Raw genomic sequence first — 19,573 nt, 5'->3', positions numbered from 1 at the left:
ATTCCTGAAACCTACTTGTATACCTTTAGGGCCTATTTATGATGATGTGTAAAGCATTTTGTAAAAAATTACCAGTGATGTTGCCCATAGTAAGCAATTAGATTTCAACACCTACAAGTTAAGCTGGCCAAACACTATAAGATCCGCTCATTTGGTGACACCGCCAAACGAGTGGCTCTTTCTCTGATATGCCCACCAACGGCAGGGCTATATTCCAAACTTCGGTCCTAGGGCGGAACATTTGGATTACAACGAGGAGAAATGGGCTCTGATGAGTCGATCGCCTGACAGATAAAAACTTCCCGAATGATATTGTGGCCAAATATCGATCGAGAAGACCCATCGGAAGCCCCATAAATGGGCAGATAAGCTGCCGAATTTGTCTAAAGAACCGATATCAGCAGCTTTAATCTGCCCCTGTATGGCCTCCCTTAGAAAACAAAAGCAAAGATCTGATTGGTTGCTATGGGCAACATCACTGGTAATTTTTTACACAATGTTTTAAACAGCATCTTCTACAGGACTCTAGAGTAGATGGAATAAATATAGGCATTGTATCTTGCTATCTGCCATGGTTTGAATTCAAAACAGCAGTCAGTTTACTGTATGCTAAATGCATGACACATTTTCTAGCAAAACTAAAATTATCTGCTGGCTAGTATAGGGTTTGTGAATGTGCATACAGTACTGCATTCTATAGGTGCTATAGAAAACCCCTAACCAGACAATTTAATTGCTTTATATCAGGGGTGTCCAAAAGGCAGATCTGGATCTACCAGTAAGGAGAACTAAACCCTAAAATTTAAAAACCCCTACCCCCCTAGACCACCTCCTCCCCCCAGCCTAAGTGTTACCCCAGGCAAATGCCCCTAACGTTTTACTTGCCCCTTTGTTGCAGATACAAGTACCGGAGTTCACGGGTGCCATCTTCAGCCGCTTCAGTAATCTTCAGAATGAGACCAGCGCTTCGCCAATTTCGTGAGTTTCAGCGCATGCGCAGTTGTCGCCAAACAGGAAATTGCTCTAACTGCGTATGCGCTGCCACACCAGTCTCATTCCGAAGATTTCTGAAAAAAAGAAGATGGCGCCCGTTAACTTTAATCCCTGAATCTGCACCGAGGGGTAAGTAAAATATTAGGGGCATTTGCCCGGGGTAACACTTTGGCTGGGGGGGAGGAGGGGGTCTATGTAGGGTAGGGGGGTATTGGTTTTTTAATGTTAGGGTTGAATTCTCTTTAAACTAGTCAGTAGATCTCAAGACACTGTCAACAAACAGCCGGTCACCCTTCTCATGCTTTTCATTAAGATATTTATTCTAAGGATACATAAGAAATAGATATTTAATTATAACATTATACATTTCTCATAAATAAATATTTAAGTAATATTTTCCATGGAACAGAATGTTAACAATGCTTTTATGGATGTAGATCATAGGATACCATCCCTAAAAGTATGGGCACTGCTTTATATGAGAAGGTATGATGAAACCTAAATGTTGTATTGCAGATGATAATATGATTTCTTTTTACTTCAGTATTCAATAACTCACACAATGCTACTGATGACAGTTCATAAATGAATACATACAATCTATGGCTGACAGATTTCGGGAGCGTGGCTACACTCCTGAGGTGATTGATCAAGCAATTACAAAGGTAAAAAAAATGTAGAAAGGACAGACTAATAATAGGCGGTATTTGTGTCCAAATTTACAACAGCAAGTCATTTTATTAAGCATACAATGTCCACACATTGGCATCATTTACAGACAGACGCGATTTTAGGCACTTCGTGTCAGGAGGGACCCATGTTCGCATACAAAAGAGGAAAAAATTTGAAAGATCATCTGGTGAAGGCAAACAATAAATTACACTATACATCTCCACATTTCCTGAGCAATCCACAACCGGGCAATTACAGATGCTTTAATTGTTCAGTATGTAACAGCATGGTACAAGGTACATCCTTTACTCGCAGACACTACAGAGATATAAGATTAGGCATAGAATCACATGTCAATCCATGTTTGTATATTATTATTTGCCTGTGCGGCTTATATTACACTGGAAAGACTATACAAAAACTGAAAGATAGATTCATTAAGCATAAAAGTGTCATTAAGCTGGGAAAGGAATCTACCCCTTTGGTGCAACACTGTAGGGAATACAATAATAATATATCGGCGTTACGTCTAATGGGGATTGACCAGATAACTTCTTCTATGGGGGGTGTTGACAAGAACACTCTATTATTGCAACGTGAAGCGGAATGGATATTTCCTCTCTATACAGTAACTCCGTCTGGGCTTAATGATATATTAAATTTATCTTGCTTTCTGCAGACTAGATGAGAGGTCTCTTATGGATTCTCTTGCTCAGCCTCTACATATGCCTTGATCTTCTGTTCTCGAGTAAGTATAGATTTTTTCTTTTCTTTTTTCTTTCCTTCTTTTCCATTTTTTTGTTTCACATTTTACCTAGTATATTCTGTTGAGAACATATTGCTCCCATTGATAGGTCTTTTGTTACTTGTCTTGTTAGTGGTCCTCTAATGAAAATTACATGATTTATGGGCTCTGAGACCTTAGCATTGTTAACGATTTGTATGGTTCACGTTAATAGAGGGGTGTGACATTTACTACTGTGCCAATGTGAATGATGCCATAATGCTATGCACTCCTATAACCTGTTGTTGGTCATGAGTATTCATTAATATATTATTGATATTTGTTCTTGTTTTTCTGCTAGTGGACTGCTTCAAGAATCACATTTGACAGTCTCCATTATATTCATATAACCCTTCCTGAATGTGTGAAGCTTTGGTGCTATGGTGGAACGCATGTGCGTTCCAACTGGATCTTGATGAGACGCTGGGTTATTTCTGGAAGTTGAGCTAACCGGAAGTGACGTCAGGGGAGTGATCCGCATCTCTAAATGTTAGATGTAGGACGCACGCTATATTGGAACGCATTTGCGTTCCACCAGAATACTAGGTGACGCTGCTTCTCCCCCCACGAGCAGAGGGGCGGAAGTGACGTCAGACGCCGGATCCCTATCAAATGGACTCAGCATGGACTATAAAATGATACAGACAGTAAGGCTCGTTCTGCCTTTTTGATTTTTGTTAATTTTTTGTGCCCCTGATGAAGACCCTTAAGGTCGAAACGCATTGGGCTCATTATGCTTTTGTTTTGTAAATTTTTTTCTGTTAGATTTTTTTCTTTTTTATAATAAATTAATTTTGGTTTTTTCAAATTGGGTGTGCTATCCATTCCTTGCAGCAGTTATAGATTACATGGAGACCCTTATGGGGAGTCACCTATGGATTAGCACCCTGATCCATAACCTGACAAATTTTGTAAAAAGAATGTGGTATTTAAAGGGTGTGCCCATAAAATTGGCGTGGTCCAAAAATATCACCTCGCTACACGTGGCAAACGGTTTTCTCCCTTCCAAATGTTGGGCGGAATGTATATGTGGTGCACCACAAGGGTTAATGAATGGTATTACTGTACTACTTTATTCTTTACTGACATTCATTCTATTTGCCGTTCATGGTTCTGATTGACATGTTTTAGTAAAACAGAGAGTTCTGCATTCACTCTCTTTATAAATACAGCGAGGTTTGCATCTTTACTTTGTACCAGGCTGTTAAAGGAACCCATACCTTGCCAGGCTACCTAGAACTTAATAGATAATTTGGTACAATACTGTCCTGAAAGTTAGCAATTATTGTAATGCATAGTCCTCTGAGACTAGAATTAGAATTAGAGTTTTCTGAAAGTTCAATATTTATTATGCGCAATTTTTTTTAAAAACTCAAAACATCGTGCATCTAAAAACTGGAGAATTCAGTCAATGGGAGTTAATTAAAAAAAATTAAATTCATGTGTTGTTTTGAAAGTTGGTAGACTTCAAGTTTTTAAATGATTTAAAGTTTTCAAAACTTGTTTCTTAATAAACAAAGGCACATTCGAGGTTGGTGATCTTTTTTCGAAATAAAAGATAACTGGAAATTTCACAGATTCGAATTTTGGTAAATAGGCCTCTCGATATTCATTGCAAAAGTGTTCAGTTGCCTCTGAGCTTAGATTAAGCTAAAAATTTCATGGCAAAAATCATAGCGCCTATAACTGATAATATAATGAAAACGAAACAGGATAGAAAGCTCAGAACTATTTCACCTTTTTAATTTGTCCATTCTGCCATGAATGATTGCTTGCAGCAGTTTTTAAGTGATTTCATGTGATCATGTTATTTGTATTGTCAGAATTAATTCTTAATTTTTTAATAGTGGTTAAACTCCAAACCTCTTAAACTTGTTTAATTTTTTGGACTTTGTATTTGTATAACTTTGAGAGAAAGAGAACATACCGTTCCATGGTGCTGTTTTTTTTTGTGTACTAAGGATACAAAACTAGTGGAATAAGGATTCAGGATTAATAATCTGCAAGCACTAAAATTCCATTTAGAGACGAATGTCTTTATCAGTGGGGAGGGAATGTCTGAATAGTAGCTGCCACTGAGAGTATGCTAGGACTAGAATAATGTAATAGGCAGATAAATAAGGATAATGCAAAGGCCACCTCCAGCCTGCAGATGGCAGTGTTAGGCAACCCGGAAACAGCAAGGCTGATGCCATGTGATTGTGTGAGGGATGCTGGGAAAGAGGAAGTCAAGGTAACAAGGCAAGGAGAGAGCAGGCACAAATATGGCAGCAGGGAGACAGATCCCTGTGATGTAAAGTTGGTAAAATGCAGGAAAGGCTGCACCAACTGCAAGTTCCACTAAGAGGAACGTTTATCAAGGGTCGAATTTCGAATTTGAGTTTTTTAAAGTCCCTTAAAGTCGATTAAATTCAATTGGCTGAAATGTATTCATAAAAATCGAATTGTTAAAACGCGGACGAATTTTACCGATCCGAAAATGCTAATCGAATTCAATTAGAGTTATACAAAACTCAAATGTCAGGAAGGCTACAAACATCACCAAATTGATCCCTGGACCTCCCATTGACTAATACAGTAATTTGGCAGGTTTTAGGTGGTGAATAGTTGAATTCGAATTATTAAAGGGCCGGAGTATGATATATCTCGGAAATCTAATTTATTTTAACAAAACACAAATCAAGTTTGGATAATTCCCTAGTATTGACCATTAAAAAAAAATCTGTGTGTTAGTAAGTGTCAGTTAGGGAAGGACTACACTCTCTTTGCAGTTTAGGCCCCTCAGGTTCCTGTTCCAATAGGCCTTCACTTGAGCTGTTGCAGATCTAGGGCCCACATTGAGACTCAGGGAATCGTCTCATAAGAAGCAGAAGGTTCATTAGTCAGGCCCCTTTTCTGGGCAGAGAAGGTTAGAGCCCCAGGTTCCAGTGCCTATTAGGGTCGGCTGCCCTGGTTTAGCTAGTGGTCCAGTTCTACCCAAAAGGAGAGCCAGGACAACAAATTGTATACTGCACACTGAAAATGTCCTGACTTTCTCTTTGATCTCCTGCACTGAACAGTCAGAAAAACATACAACGTTTCTTAAACTGAGGCTTTTGGCAGACATTTGCATAAATTTAAGATAAGCAAATATACAACTGTATTTATTTAAGATAAGCAGGTCTCTTGGGGAAACCGTGACTTGCATCTTAAAGCAGAACCAAACCCTTTATATCCCCTACATAGACCCCCTCCCTGCTCTCGCAGCCTAGGTGTTACCCTCTGTAAATGCCCCTAACTCTTTTCTTAACCCTTGTTGCAGATTCAGCACATTGGAGTTCACAGGCGCCATCCACTTCTCTTTGGTAATCTTCGGGTCTTCTTCTGGCGCTTCAGCAATTTCCGTGACATTCGGCGCATGCGCAGTTGTTAAGAAAATGGCAGACTGCTCCAACTGCGCATGCGCCGATACCACGCTTACTTCACAAAAAATCCCGAAGAGACGAAGATGGTGCCCGTGAACTCTGATGCCCTGAATCTGCAACGAGGGGTAAGCAAAGAGTTATGGGCATTTAACGAGGGTAACAGCTAGGCTGGGGGGGAGCAGGGAGGGGGTCTATGTAGGGTAGGGGATTTTAATATAAAGAGTTTGGTTTGCCTCAATTATCAAAACTATAATAAAACAAATAAAACTTGACCTTAAAATCCCCAGAAATGTGTTCAAACTTTCCATAACCTGACAAATTTTGTAAAAAGAATGTGGTATTTAAAGGGTGTGCCCATAAAATTGGCGTGGTCCAAAAATATCACCTCGCTACACGTGGCAAACGGTTTTCTCCCTTCCAAATGTTGGGCGGAATGTATATGTGGTGCACCACAAGGGTTAATGAATGGTATTACTGTACTACTTTATTCTTTACTGACATTCATTCTATTTGCCGTTCATGGTTCTGATTGACATGTTTTAGTAAAACAGAGAGTTCTGCATTCACTCTCTTTATAAATACAGCGAGGTTTGCATCTTTACTTTGTACCAGGCTGTTAAAGGAACCCATACCTTGCCAGGCTACCTAGAACTTAATAGATAATTTGGTACAATACTGTCCTGAAAGTTAGCAATTATTGTAATGCATAGTCCTCTGAGAATACAGACTTGGTATGATCCTTATTCCCATCGTTGTAGGCGCTTATCCTTTTTAAAAACTAAAAGCATATAATTTATTAAAATAGATGTGGTCAGTGATAGATCAGATTAAAGGCTGATTAGGGTGGCTGTATGGTGAATGCTTAATTAAAATGGAAAAGAAGGGTTTTGGCCGCTCTTAATTAAAATGGACTACTAACTCGTTACCAGTCGGTAGACGCAAAAATCTCATCGTACGAATCGAGGATTGGTACGATTTTTGGGACGTGTGTGGAGAGTCCTGACATTTTTCGTCCGGCGGAGATCGGTCGTTTGGTCGATCGGACAGGTTAGTAAAGTTCTGTCGGCTGCCGATAATATCTCTGCGTCTATTGCCGATCATACGATTTTCAGTGGGAGACTGTCACTACCTTTGTCTATCCAGGCTGGGCCAAGCCACCTGGGCACCCAAGGCAACCTGGCTGGGCGCTTCGCCCCCTTGCCATCACAGCTCCCGAGTGTGCATGCACACGCTCGTCCTGTGCGTGCTCGTCCGGGAGTATGCACGTCACGGACGATACACATCCCGGAGTGCGCATGCGCATGCTTCCTGAAATGCGCATCTGCTGTCAATATTTAAATTTGTGGAGGGGGGAACCAGTGCTGATGGAAGAGAAAGGGTCCAGACCAGGGGTAGGCTGATGGAAGTGGTACGTGCTTGGCGCCCCCACTTCATTGCGCCCTAGGCACATGCCTCTTCTGCCTACCCCTAGTTCCGGCCCTGTGTCTATCGTACGATTGCTGACAGGGGCAGAACATAGGCTGATCTGTTCTTTAACTACTTTATTTGGTCGGAATGGTAAGACTTTTATCTGAATGGTTAGTGGCAGGTCGGGAGATGGGAAAGTCCGATCGTACATTGATTCGTACGATCGGATCTTTGCGTCTGTGGCCAGCTTAAGAATGGTATTGGGAGAATGGGTGCAAGGGTAGATTGCAATTCTGGCAGGAATGTGGAAGGGACATTAATTCATCTCAATTATTTGGAGACGAAGACTGAAGACTCCAGCTGTTCTCAGCCTGTGTATTTTTGCATCCTGAGAGAAGCAGATCTGTGGGCCCCTGCCCCATTGATTTGAATCCTATTAGCCTGCATGATCAATCTTTTGACATTTTAAGACAGTAAAACAGGTCAGATGAATATAAGTGTATGTGGGACTGATCTTCCTTTCTTTTTTGTCATGGCTTCCAAAAATGGACTGTTGTGGATTCTCAGGTCCTGTACACATAGGGGGTTATTTATCAAAGTCTGAATTTATCTCAATATTTTCTGTTACAAACTCTGATCAAATACGCTTTGGTTTTTTACGCTTATTTATTTTCCCGAAAATTTGCTTTGATGGAAAAAAAATCTAAAATTTGGATTTTTTATCCTATTTTCAATTTTTTTTTTTTGCCAAAAACTCAGAAAACTTCGGGGTATTGCACGAACCCAGCGCACATCAAAAAATCATTGGGACTTCTCCCATTGACTAATATGCAACCTCGACTGGTCTGAGATGCCGGATTTTCTGATTTGGACTTTTCCATCCTCGGGGTTTAATAAATTCCAAAAAATTCGTGATTTTATAAAAAAAAACAAAAAATTTTTTTGTGATTTTTTTGCATTCAGAGTTTTATTAAATAACCCCCATAAGGTTGCCACCTTTTTTGAAAAAAATACTGGCCTTCCTATATATTTCGATTTTCTCCCTATTAATAACATTGGGGTCAAGCATCATTTTTACTCGTCGGGCCGGTAAAATACTGGCCAGGTGGCCACTCTAAGTACACATGTGCTTTCTAAATGCCAGAGCTAAATGTGTTTGAAATGAGTTTTTCATGTAGGCTGTCATATGTTCAGCTTCAGTAAAACCATAGCAGAAAATTTATTTTTACACTTATTAAAACCTTTCCTTCTTTTGTAGACAGCATAGTCTCTCTCTTTGTTAACACATCAATTACATGAATTGAGGCAATCAAATGTATTATCCTCAGTCCATGGCTCATTTTTTTTCTCATGGTTTTGGCAGATAATTAATGGCACTATTGAGTGTAGCCTTATCTGATGATTGCTATTTTGTGTAAATGCTTCTGAGAGTACTGAAAAGCCTGTCAGTGATGTTTTTCCAGTATGATAAATTCTGCATTTTATTCTTTTTAATTCTCATGGATTATACTGCCCTTTAGTTATCTAACAGAGCTCAGGCTTTATGCCATATACGTTTTGTTTTGTCTATTCCTTCAGTGGTCAGACTATTCCATTTTAATAGTACAATGCTTTGTTTAAAAACGTCCATCCGTTGAAAAAGCTTTTCAAAAGAAAAGGCAAATCACGTTTGGCATTCATAACCAGGCTCGGACTGGGGGGCCCGGGCCCACCGGGACTGCCCCCCTCTCCCCCCCACGCCCCCCTACTGTGACGTGCCAAGAATGGCGCCATGCGCATGCGTGAACGTCGCTGTGCTGTGCCAAATTTTTTTTTTAAATCAAAATATTGGGAGAGTGGTTCTGGCCCGGGGGCCCATGAGGGTTGGGCCCACCAGGTTTTTTCCAGTTGTCCCGCCGGGCCAGTCTGACCCTGTTCATAACTATAAAGCTATCAAAGAAATTAAAGTATGGGACCTGTTATCCAGAATGCTTGGGACCTGGGGCTTATTCAGATAAAGGGTCTTACTGTAATTTGGATCTTCATATCTTAAGTCTACAGGTATGTGACCTGTTATTTAGAATGCTAGGGACCTGGGTGTTTCCAGATAACAGATCTTTCCATAATTTGGATCTTCATCCATTAAATCTACTAGAAAGTCCAGCCATCTCTACTCAAAAAAAAAAAAAATACTGTATGAATGCTGGCAGATGTTCAAAGCCTTTTTTTAGTGGTTTTCTAGTGTGGAAAAGAGGAAAACAAAGGGAAGGGGAAAACAAGTAGGTGTATTGGAATAGTAGCACTCCATTTTGCACTACGGCTTTCTTGTGTTTAAAGTCACTGTGCATCCGACCTAAAGCCAAAGTCACACTAATCTCTGCCTGCTTTCATGTTTTTCAGGATGACCACCACTCTGCTCCATGTAGCTTCACATAGACAGTGCTGTGTCTATCAGATGGAGCTGTGGAAGAGAGTGGATCTGCTGTTCTCCAAATGCCGGCAAAGAGCAAGGGAGCCAACGCTCTGTGTGACTTTGGACTTTCCATCTCTACAGGGACCATCATCAAGAATTAGGGATGCACCAAATCCACTATTTGGGATGCGGCCCAATCCCTAAATCCTTCATGAAAAATGATTTCCCTTCCCAACTCTAATTTACATATGCAAATTATTTGGATTTGGTTTGGCCAGGTGCAAGGATTCAGTTGAATCCGAATCCTGCTGAAAAAGCTGAATCCCAAAACGAATCCTGGATTCGGTGCATCCCTATCAAGAATATTTACAGAACTACCCACTAAATGACAAGAATTAAATGTTTCATTTTGCATTATCAATGTTAGAAATACTATTTTTCATTACAAAGGACTCGTTTTTATAAATACACAATATTTTTGCAGAAGAACGTGAACATCAACTGGACAGAGATATTGTCTACATAAAGTTTAATACATTTGTAAAAGCTAGATTTTATGGTTTAAGCCAAGAAACAAAAGATTACATATTAAAGGAAATACTCATATGCCAGAACAATATAAATTAAACATTGCAGTTTGATATACAAGTACTACTTATTGGCTTTTGGGATCTTCAAATATATCTGTAGGAACCACCTCCATTAACAACTGTAAGTAGCAAGTAATGCCATCAAAATATGGGATACGCAGTTTAAAATAAACAAAGGGGAAATAAATTATCATGCTGCTCAGCATAAACAGTAAGGCATAGACATATTGCACTTTGGGTGATTGTATTATTGGCACTAGAACTAAAAATGCAGCGACTAACACAACTCCAAAGGCGATTGGCAGAAAGACCTGTGGATGAAAACATAAATATTATTATAATGTGAATGGATCATCTTAAAACCACTAGCAGGGTTATCAATGCCCCTAATTTCTACTGTAAGAATAAACAAACACATTTGTCCTATAGTTGTGGGAGCCAGTGCCCTATACAGATTATGTATTTGGAGATGTATGTTTTAGGACTTTACCATTATTTTATGGTTTTATGAATCTTCCAAATATTCCAAGCTTTGCCATTATCACTGTGATACCTCAAGGGTTCACACTGTGCTCAGTAAAATTACAGATAAAGAACTGTGTGCAGATGTAATTTTGACACTGAATACCAGAAATGACTCCAACGCCGCATTCTAGGTAAAGCGATTTTCTCACATATACACGTCAGATCCTCTCTCTCCCTGACCTCTCCGAATTTAGACACAGCCAAATTAGCCACCTCTGCCTTGTGCAATATCCAACCTCTCCTCCACAGCTCCAGTACTCAGAGATAGAAGAATTAACATCTCTCCTATCCACTTAATCTCCAATAGGTATGACAATTGGTATGGTATGACAATAGGTAGACATCTAATCTCCAATAGGTATGCCCCACGACTAGTGATGAGCGAATTAAATCGACAGGCACAAATTCGTGGCGAATTCCCGTGATTTGCCGCCAGGCAAAAAATGGAAACCGGTGTCAAAAACGAGACACCGGCGCTGTTTCGCAAATTTTTCGCTGTTTCGCTAATTTCGCAGGAAATTTACAAATATTTCGACAAAGCGAAACAAATTCGCTCATCACTACCCACGACCTAGAGTAAAGTATAATTGGGAAAGCAGTGGGGTCAGAGTAGACCCGGACGACTGGGAAGAAATCATAGACAAGCTTTACATTCCCTTAGTGAGTACAAGAGACATGCTTATACAATTTAGAATCATACACTAAACATATCTCACCCCACAGAAATAGTATGGGTAGGACAGTCTCTCCCAGCTGCCTGCGATGTGGTGCCCCTGTTGCTAATTTCATTCATCTAATTTGGGACTGCAGGTGATACTCAGATATTGGAGAACAATTGTGAACTTTATGGCTACTGAACTGGCACTTCCCCAAGTACTTAACCCAGCTACCTGTCTTCTGGGCTTGCTAGACTCCCCGATACCCAGAGTAAGCACCAGATGTCTGATGAGACTGCTTCTGTTCTATACAAAGCATTCATTGCCCTGCATTGGATGGGCCCGTCGCCACCGACACTAAACCAATAGATTGGATTAGTTAACTCACAACTGAAACTGTACAAGCTCACCTATCTAGCCTGAGGATGCCCAAAAAACATGGAATCCTTGGCTCGGATCTCCAGCTACATCGATCATCTAATGAACAACACACTCAGCTGCACCACTTCCCCTCTCTTTATTTTTTTAACTAGCTTTTCTTCCTTCTGTCTTTACTATCTCTGTTAAAATTCAATAAAAATCATTCTTTAAAAAAATGACCATATCTTTAATTCTCACAGAAGCAAAGAGAACTTGCATCCACACACTTTAAAGCTTTGTTACTTATTTTAGTTTACACTCACATCATCACAAAAGAATTGCAGTCTCCCACAACAGCTATTGGCAAATCACCCAGTACATTGAGCCTGGGGTTCATGGAGTGATTGCAAACCCCTACTAACAGACAGAAAGGCTGCAATATGTATTCCAAATGTATCATGTTTGTAAATGAGATATGCACTGACATCAAAAACCATGATATTTAAACCAAGTTCTTATGCAATATGACTTCAGTGTTCATATTATAGCAAATTTGGGGTCAGCATGAATGGGCCCCCTTTAGTCTTATGAATATGTTACCAAAGTTGCCCTCAACCGAGGAGTTGTGTGATTATTGTGTGCCCCTTGGTTCCTGCAACGACTCTTGAGATTCCCTTGCATAAGGCTAAAACCAATTGGGGTGCAAGGTCCACCCATAGAATGTCTCTTCTATACTTCAACTTACACAAGTATTTACATGTCATATAGGGAACATTCCATCATGCTGGATGAATTGCCTGGTGAATTGGGAAAGTTTAGATCTTTGTTCTTGTTCATTAATGGGGTTAAAGGAAGAAAATAATTAGGAATATTTCTACCAAACTCTTGCTTCCTTATAGATTGGGCCAAATATTTCCCTAAAACTGAGAAACATACCTTATTTCTTGGATAACTCCACATAATTACCATTCAGAACCACATGTTATATAAAAGACTCAAAGTCCAGGTACAGTAACCCATAGCACACAAAAGATGTTTGGTTCTATCAGGTAACTTGTAAATGCTACCTGCTGATTGGTTGCTATAGGTGACTAGACCTGTACCATACTTTGGGATAAAACCATGTCTTTCTTTCTTGATGTATCAGGCAGGACTTGGGATTTCATCTTACCTTATATGGCCGGGGAAGGTTTGGTTCTCTGAAGCGTAGAACAATCAGACTTGTAACAGTTAGTCCAACCAAAAGCCAAGTAGAAAAGCCAAAGTAATTAGTTAATGACAAAAGATCTGAAGGAATGACAAATATTGAAGCAATAATGGTTGAGAGGATTATGGCTGGAGCTGGAGTCAAGTGATTTACATGAAGCATGGATATTAGGGCAGGCAAATGACCTTCCTTGCTCCCTGCATAGTTAAGTCTTCCAAGCATAAACATGCCACCATTTAGAGAACCAAAAATCGAGATAGCAACGGAGACAGGTATTATCCAGGCTACCGTGGGAATCACTCTATCAGCCCAGGTAATAGATACAGCAGCTGAAATAAAACCACAACAGATTATGATCATTTTCACTTTGATTACCAGACCACACAGTAAATGTGACAGTGGGCCAAATATGGAATTCAATGTCCATAGGCTAGATGTTTTAAAAGATTATATACAAAGAAGTCAATGAAACCCTTGGTCTGGCTGTCCTCCAAGAATATGGGGTAGATTTACTAAACCGAGAAAATTCTCCTGCAACACTTCACCAGGTGAAAATTCGGTCAGACAACGCCAATTCATTAACGCTGGCGACTTTTCACTAGCCGATCATTTCAAAGTGAAGATATGCTAGCGTTCATTTCTGCCTAAGACAATAGAGTTGCTATAATGCCTTACACATGAGCCCACTGTATAGTTAATGTTCCATATGTTAGAAAATGTATGGAGAAAACCGGTTACCAAAAAAAAAATTTTAAGGACTTTTGCAGCCTATCACTCTGAAATAAGGAAAAGTCACCAGCGTTTTTTGAACATTGCATTTTTCATTCACAGAATATGATGTAGGTGACAGAAGACTGAGGAAGATCTATGTACCTCATTGCACTTCGTCTGGTCTAGTGGTCTGTAGTGATGGGTGAATTTATTCGCCAGGCGCAAATTCACTGTGAATTTCTGCGTTTCGCCACCGTGAAAATTCAGCGGCATCGGAATAGTCTCCAGTGCAAATTTTAATGCCTATGAATTGACGCCAATGTCAAAAATCACAAACTGGACAAATTTACCCATCACTAGTGGTCTGAGCTGATGAAGGCAAGTCTGGCAAAAGAGGTTCAGTAAAATCCGCATTTTAGTGAATTTGCAGATTAATGTCCATTCGCTAGAGCGAATTCTTGACTGGCAATAGAGTGCGAATGACCACTATCGCTTGTCTGTTTCCCTAGTGAATTGGCGCCTGTGCCGTTAGTAAATTGGCAATGTCCCTGCGGGCGGTAGCGCTAGCGAATAGTAAATGTGCTCCAATGTCTAGGACGATAATATCTGGGTTGCCACCCTGATGTAAAGCATTAAAAGTGATATATGGCTCATATTTTTCATGATATAGGTGATGATAGAGGTGCTAATTAACAAACAGGGTTATATGCTCTGTCTTATTTGTCCTAACACATTTTCAATATATAAAATAATGCAATAATACTTGTAGCTCAATTTTAAAATAAAACAAACTAATTCTAACCCATTAATAACATACAGTTCTATGGAGGGGGGGGGGTAATTTGCCTATTCGTGAAGCATCTGTTTCATCATGTATGACATAATGTGTAACTCATTTCACAGAATAAAAAACAATAAATTCATTAATTGGCCATAGAGAATTATCAAGTCATGACTTAATATGAAAGCTGGACAATTAGTAAATTAGTAACTAAAATACCTCAAAGAACTAAAATGTTTCCATCAGTAAGTGGAACCTCTGCCTATAGGTCACTGAATCTCACATTTTCTGGTATAAAGTAGAGACCACCTGCTGGATGCAGCACTACAGGAGTTTTATGACCCCTCCCCAGCATGCCCAATGGTCCATAGAATTTTATGTAAACTTTATGCATTGTTACTTATGTAAACTTTATGCATTAATACAATCCATGTTATTTACTGTGTTTTATTGAGTGAAGCTTGCATGTATGCCTATTAAATTGCAAATACAGAACATAAAGTTTTTAATGAGATGTGCAGAAAAGATAGCCTTTTCAATGGATACATGTAATGTATCTTCTGCAATGATTTGAATACATCTCTGCACCAGGAATAGTCTGGTAGGTCCAATGCCAGGTGATAAACTGCGAGTACATATGCATACAGTATATTTACATTGTTCATCAGTCAAAATCACCACAATGGCCTTTAAGGAAATATTTATAGATCTTTCCAAAGGACCTTCTGTTTATTATAATAATTTTAAACTGGTTTGTGAATCAGGGACTCAGTCATGGTCTCCATTATCTTGGGTCTACAGCAGCCTCTGGGTCTGATTTCTCTGTCGGTACTCAAAACATGAGTATGACCTGGAATTACCCACTGAGGTCACAATCCAAGGTTGGGTCACAATCGACTTATTCACACCCTTGGAATATACTCTAGGATTTCATCCAGCAACTGCTTATATATTATTAATAAATACGTATACACATTTTCAATGAGATTCTGCATATACTGAATGTATAGTTCTTTTTGTCCAGTTATAATTTCGGAATGTCTATTGAATTGCTTTCCACTATGTCCTGTGGATGACTATTGATTCATTGGATTTGTCCTTATAAATGACAACATGGCCCACCATGTTTGATGAAGAATTTGCAATAATCTGGCAAAACTTTAAGTGATTGGTTCTCAAATATGGGTATTAAAATAAATGATTGCACTACATTAATCTATAAACAATTACAATTCCCAGAAAGGGAAGGAATACAAAAAATTCTTCAGCATTTCTTTTTTTAATATTCTCTGCATTTCTAATTTATAATCTGACAATTCAGCAAGAGAAATTATATTTGTATTAGTAAGCAAAAGAAGTCGCATGTACCTGAAGAAACAATTTCTTTTGGTGTCAGTACTGTGAGGTATGAGATGTTTACCAGCAAATAAAAGGCAATCACTGCAGCCACAGCTGTTATTGTACAGAGCGGAATGTTCTTGCTTGGGTTCTTTATCTCTTCTAGAAAAAAAAAAACAGTAAAAAATGTAACTCAAATTTGTTATGTGGATGTTAGGTAGAGGGTCAACACCAGGAGCTCTGCTAGCACAGCATCCAAAATAGCAGTAACCATGGCTGCCACGTGAATTCTGTGCAGTAAAAACAGTGCCGCCTGCATAGTGTTAGGTTACAGTTTGGAGCCAAATTTGCCAAATTTCAGATTTGTGAGTTTCTAAATGCATCTAAATTGCTGTTTTTGACTGATCTGATCCTTGACTCCCTTGCATGATTCTGACTTTTCTGATAGCTGCCTGTCCTAACTGTCTGAAATTCGACTAACCCCTTAGATATCATGTATTGGATTATTTTAGCTGAACTCTGCTTCATATTTGGTCCCAACTTCATCCCCTGAAAGAACCAAGCAGCCTTGACACAACCATATCCAAGATACATGGACTTTGGACAATAATCCAGTCTAGGTAAGAAAGGGCCAGGAGAGGGTATTTTACTTCACTGCGCTTAATATATTTGTCACGTTCGGCACCTATATCCAGAACCCAAGCTAAGCTCCCTGGTCTCACTTCTGACTCTAACCGCCGCCTTTCACCTCGGGAGGAGCCCTCGGCTAATCGGATGCCACCAGGTATTTGAGAGAAGAGCAAAGCTAACAGTTCTGAACGAGCAAAGGGGCACGATTGTCTCACCAGGATACTGGAAGGAAGAACACCACCAGGAACAAGCAGGACGAGCCAGCACAAGCAGAGAATCATCAGACAGGCCAGAATCAGGATAGGTGAACATAGAATAGTCAGTGGACAGGCAAAGGTCGGATTTGAGGTCAGAGTTGTCACAAGCAGGCTAGAATCAGGATCGGAGAGGTCGGAGTAAACAGGCAGGCAAAGGTCAGGATTGGAGAGGATCAGAATAGTCAAGAAGGCAGGCAAGGTCAAAACACAGGAGACCAATCAGGAATCGAAAGACAAAACACCCAGGAACTACAATAATAGAACCTAACAACGGGAAATGTGCTGATACCTGAATTCCCCTTTTATACATTTGAATTTCGCGCCAGGTACGATGACGTCATCACGCCGGCGCATAAACCCGGAAGCGCACCGGCTCGCGAGCCATAGGAGAACCGGCATTCAATGAGACAAGATGCAAGCGGCAGGCGTCCCCGCCGAGGGCATGGCGGGCGCCCCCGCATGTCACTAGACCACCAGGGTGAGTCCAAAACCTTACAATATTCAAATAATGCCCAAATTCAAGACTTCTGGCAAAAACAGACGATATGCACTGTAATGCAGAGTGCCATGAATAAATTCAACGGAACAGGAGTAGCATCTCATGACTGATCAAAGCAGAAAAGAGCCCTCACAGCCTTTTCTGGTACGATTACCAAAGGTGCTCCAGGGGATTTCTCTAAGATTTCCTAACCACTTGTGTCCCTACAATTTAGTGACTGTGGATCTCAAAGCTGCAGTTACTTGCTGACCCTTTCTAAAACTTCTAGAACATTAGCAAGGGAATGTAACAAAAGTCGTTAACGGAAAAACTATTGGTAATGTGAAAAGTTATACCTTTGCAAGAACAAATTTTGCTTTGCACGAATTTAATGTAGCTTTTGCGAACCCGGAAACTGTTTAGCGACCACTTCCGACAGTGGAAGACCGTTTGCAAATTTTATAGTTTGCGTCAATTCGCAGTAACTGTAATAAATCTTCTTACTGAAAAAGTCATTATGTTTGCTCCAAAAGATTACGACACCTTCAAGCACTTCTTAAGAGTGCGCAATTTAAATTCGCAATGCAATAACAGTTTAAGGAACAATATCACATTGCGAGATTTTTATTCTTATTGGTGCGAATTGTTTTTCTCTTTGCGACTTTAATTACATTCCCCCCTTGGTCATTTATCTGTGACTTAACAAAGGGCTTGGTTACCCTAAAGGTGGCCATAGACGTAGAGATCCGCTCGTTTGGCGATGTCGACAAAACGTGTGGATCTCTTCCCGAAATGCCCACATTGATATTGGGCGATATCGGGCTCATCCGATCGTGGGCCCTAGGGCCCAACGATCGGATCACAATGGATCCGATATGGGCATTTGGATCGAGGGACCGCATACACACATAGATGCGGCTGTGATCCAACGGGATTTTTTAACCTGCCCGATTGAGATCTGCCTGACTTTTGGCCAGATATCGATTGGGGAAGCCCATCAGATGGCCCCACACACGGGCCAATAAGCTGCTGACTCGGTCTGTTGGCAGCTTTTATCAGCCTGTGTATGGGGGCCTTAAGGCTTATCTTCCCTCTGAGACGTCATGACCTCAGCATCCACCCCTGACATAAGGTGGAATCCAAATAGACAGAACCATATGTGCACACTCCTCTTATATAGACTAGGGAACTACAGTCACTACCCCTGGGCCTATGGATGGATTCAAACACCACAGTAGATTAAGTTCAAAGAGAAAATATGATTGCGTATTGTAATAAAACCTACATACCAGCAATGTAATTTAAGAAGTTCCAACCTCCATATGCATATAGACCCTGGAAGAAAGACTCTGCTATTTGAACTGCATTTGGAGATGGAGAATCAAATGCATTCGTTAAGTGCCCTGGAATCTCTGTTTTTCCTCCAAGTTCTTTGAGGCCACAAATAACAATGAAGATCAAGGCCAACATTTTCAGCACAGTAAAAACATTCTGAACCCAAGTGGTCATCTTTGCACTCTTGATATTTATAATTCCCAAAACCCAAAGAACCGCAAGTGCCATTATTTTCTTAAGCAGCTCGGGTGTGGGGCATCCAGAGTAGAATGGCTGAGTGGCGTATTCGGCAAACGTCAGGGCTCGTGCAGCACTGGATGCAGGTCTTCTGAATAATATTGATGTCCAGATGACAATGAAGGCAGGTAAAGGTCCAAGTCCTCGTTTTACATGATAATATTCACCACCAGCAAAAGGTAATGCAGAACCAAGTTCAGCGTAACAGAGGGAGCTCATCATTGCTAAGACTCCAGAAGCAGCCCAAATACATAAGGTCACACCAACATTAAGCTGAGCATATTTTAGCACGCCTGTGGGAGATACAAATATTCCAGCACCCACAATACTTCCCACAAGAAAGCAGGTGATATCGAAAAGCCCCAAGGTTCTTTTCAGCAAAACATTCTTATTTGCTATGTGGAGAGTTTTTTCGTGCTCTGCGGCAATTTCTCTTTCTGCCATGGCAAGTTTTGTTCTCCCTCAGTGAAAATTTGATAAAAGAATTTCACTTTAGCTTTTAGCTCTTTTCCAGTTCTTTGGTAAATGCTAATGCTGAGTGGTGTGCAATGCATCACATATTAAACTCTAAATAAACACCTTCCAATTTCACATTGTCCTAAGTAAATGTTTATCTGCTGCTGACTGGTAACTAAATGAAGTTTAAAACAACAGAAGATCAGTATTTTATTTTAAAAAACTTTTTGATTTATTATGTGTGATAGTTTTGTGTTATTTGTTTAGTTGTGCAAAACTTTTTAGCATAGTTTGATGGGATATAACAGCGTGCCCCCAGTGTCTTTTCCCGTCTGTTGGTGCGTAGGAGCGCTCTTCCGC

General features: G+C 40.2%; 1 protein-coding gene across 1 annotated transcript; it reads right to left on the bottom strand.

Annotated features, from left to right (window-relative positions):
• Positions 1–10,069: 10,069 nt before the first annotated feature.
• LOC108695346 (solute carrier family 7 member 13) lies at positions 10,070–19,300 on the bottom strand. The gene is made up of 4 exons (XM_018223803.2): positions 18,475–19,300; positions 15,851–15,982; positions 12,955–13,319; positions 10,070–10,553 (listed from the first exon to the last, which is right to left on the bottom strand). Exons 1-4 carry the CDS (start codon positions 19,199–19,201, stop codon positions 10,308–10,310), a joined length of 1,470 nt encoding a protein of 489 aa, XP_018079292.1. The 5' UTR covers positions 19,202–19,300; the 3' UTR covers positions 10,070–10,307.
• Positions 19,301–19,573: the final 273 nt, after the last annotated feature.

The sequence above is a fragment of the Xenopus laevis genome, chromosome 6S, assembly GCF_017654675.1.
Source record: "Xenopus laevis strain J_2021 chromosome 6S, Xenopus_laevis_v10.1, whole genome shotgun sequence".
NCBI classification, from domain to species: domain Eukaryota; kingdom Metazoa; phylum Chordata; class Amphibia; order Anura; family Pipidae; genus Xenopus; species Xenopus laevis.
Note: the sequence above shows the minus strand (reverse complement) of the source record. Positions and strands in the feature narration are given on the sequence as shown.

Excerpts from the sequence above, each read along its gene's own strand:
- LOC108695346 (XM_018223803.2), bottom strand. The coding sequence starts at position 19,201 with ATGGCAGAAAGAGAAATTGCCGCAGAGCACGAAAAAACTCTCCACATA. Across the intron at positions 15,983-18,474 it reads CTTCTTAAATTACATTGCTG|AAGAGATAAAGAACCCAAGC; the intron begins GTATGTAGGTTT and ends TTTTTTTTCTAG. Across the intron at positions 10,554-12,954 it reads ACCTTCCCCGGCCATATAAG|GTCTTTCTGCCAATCGCCTT; the intron begins GTAAGATGAAAT and ends TTTCATCCACAG.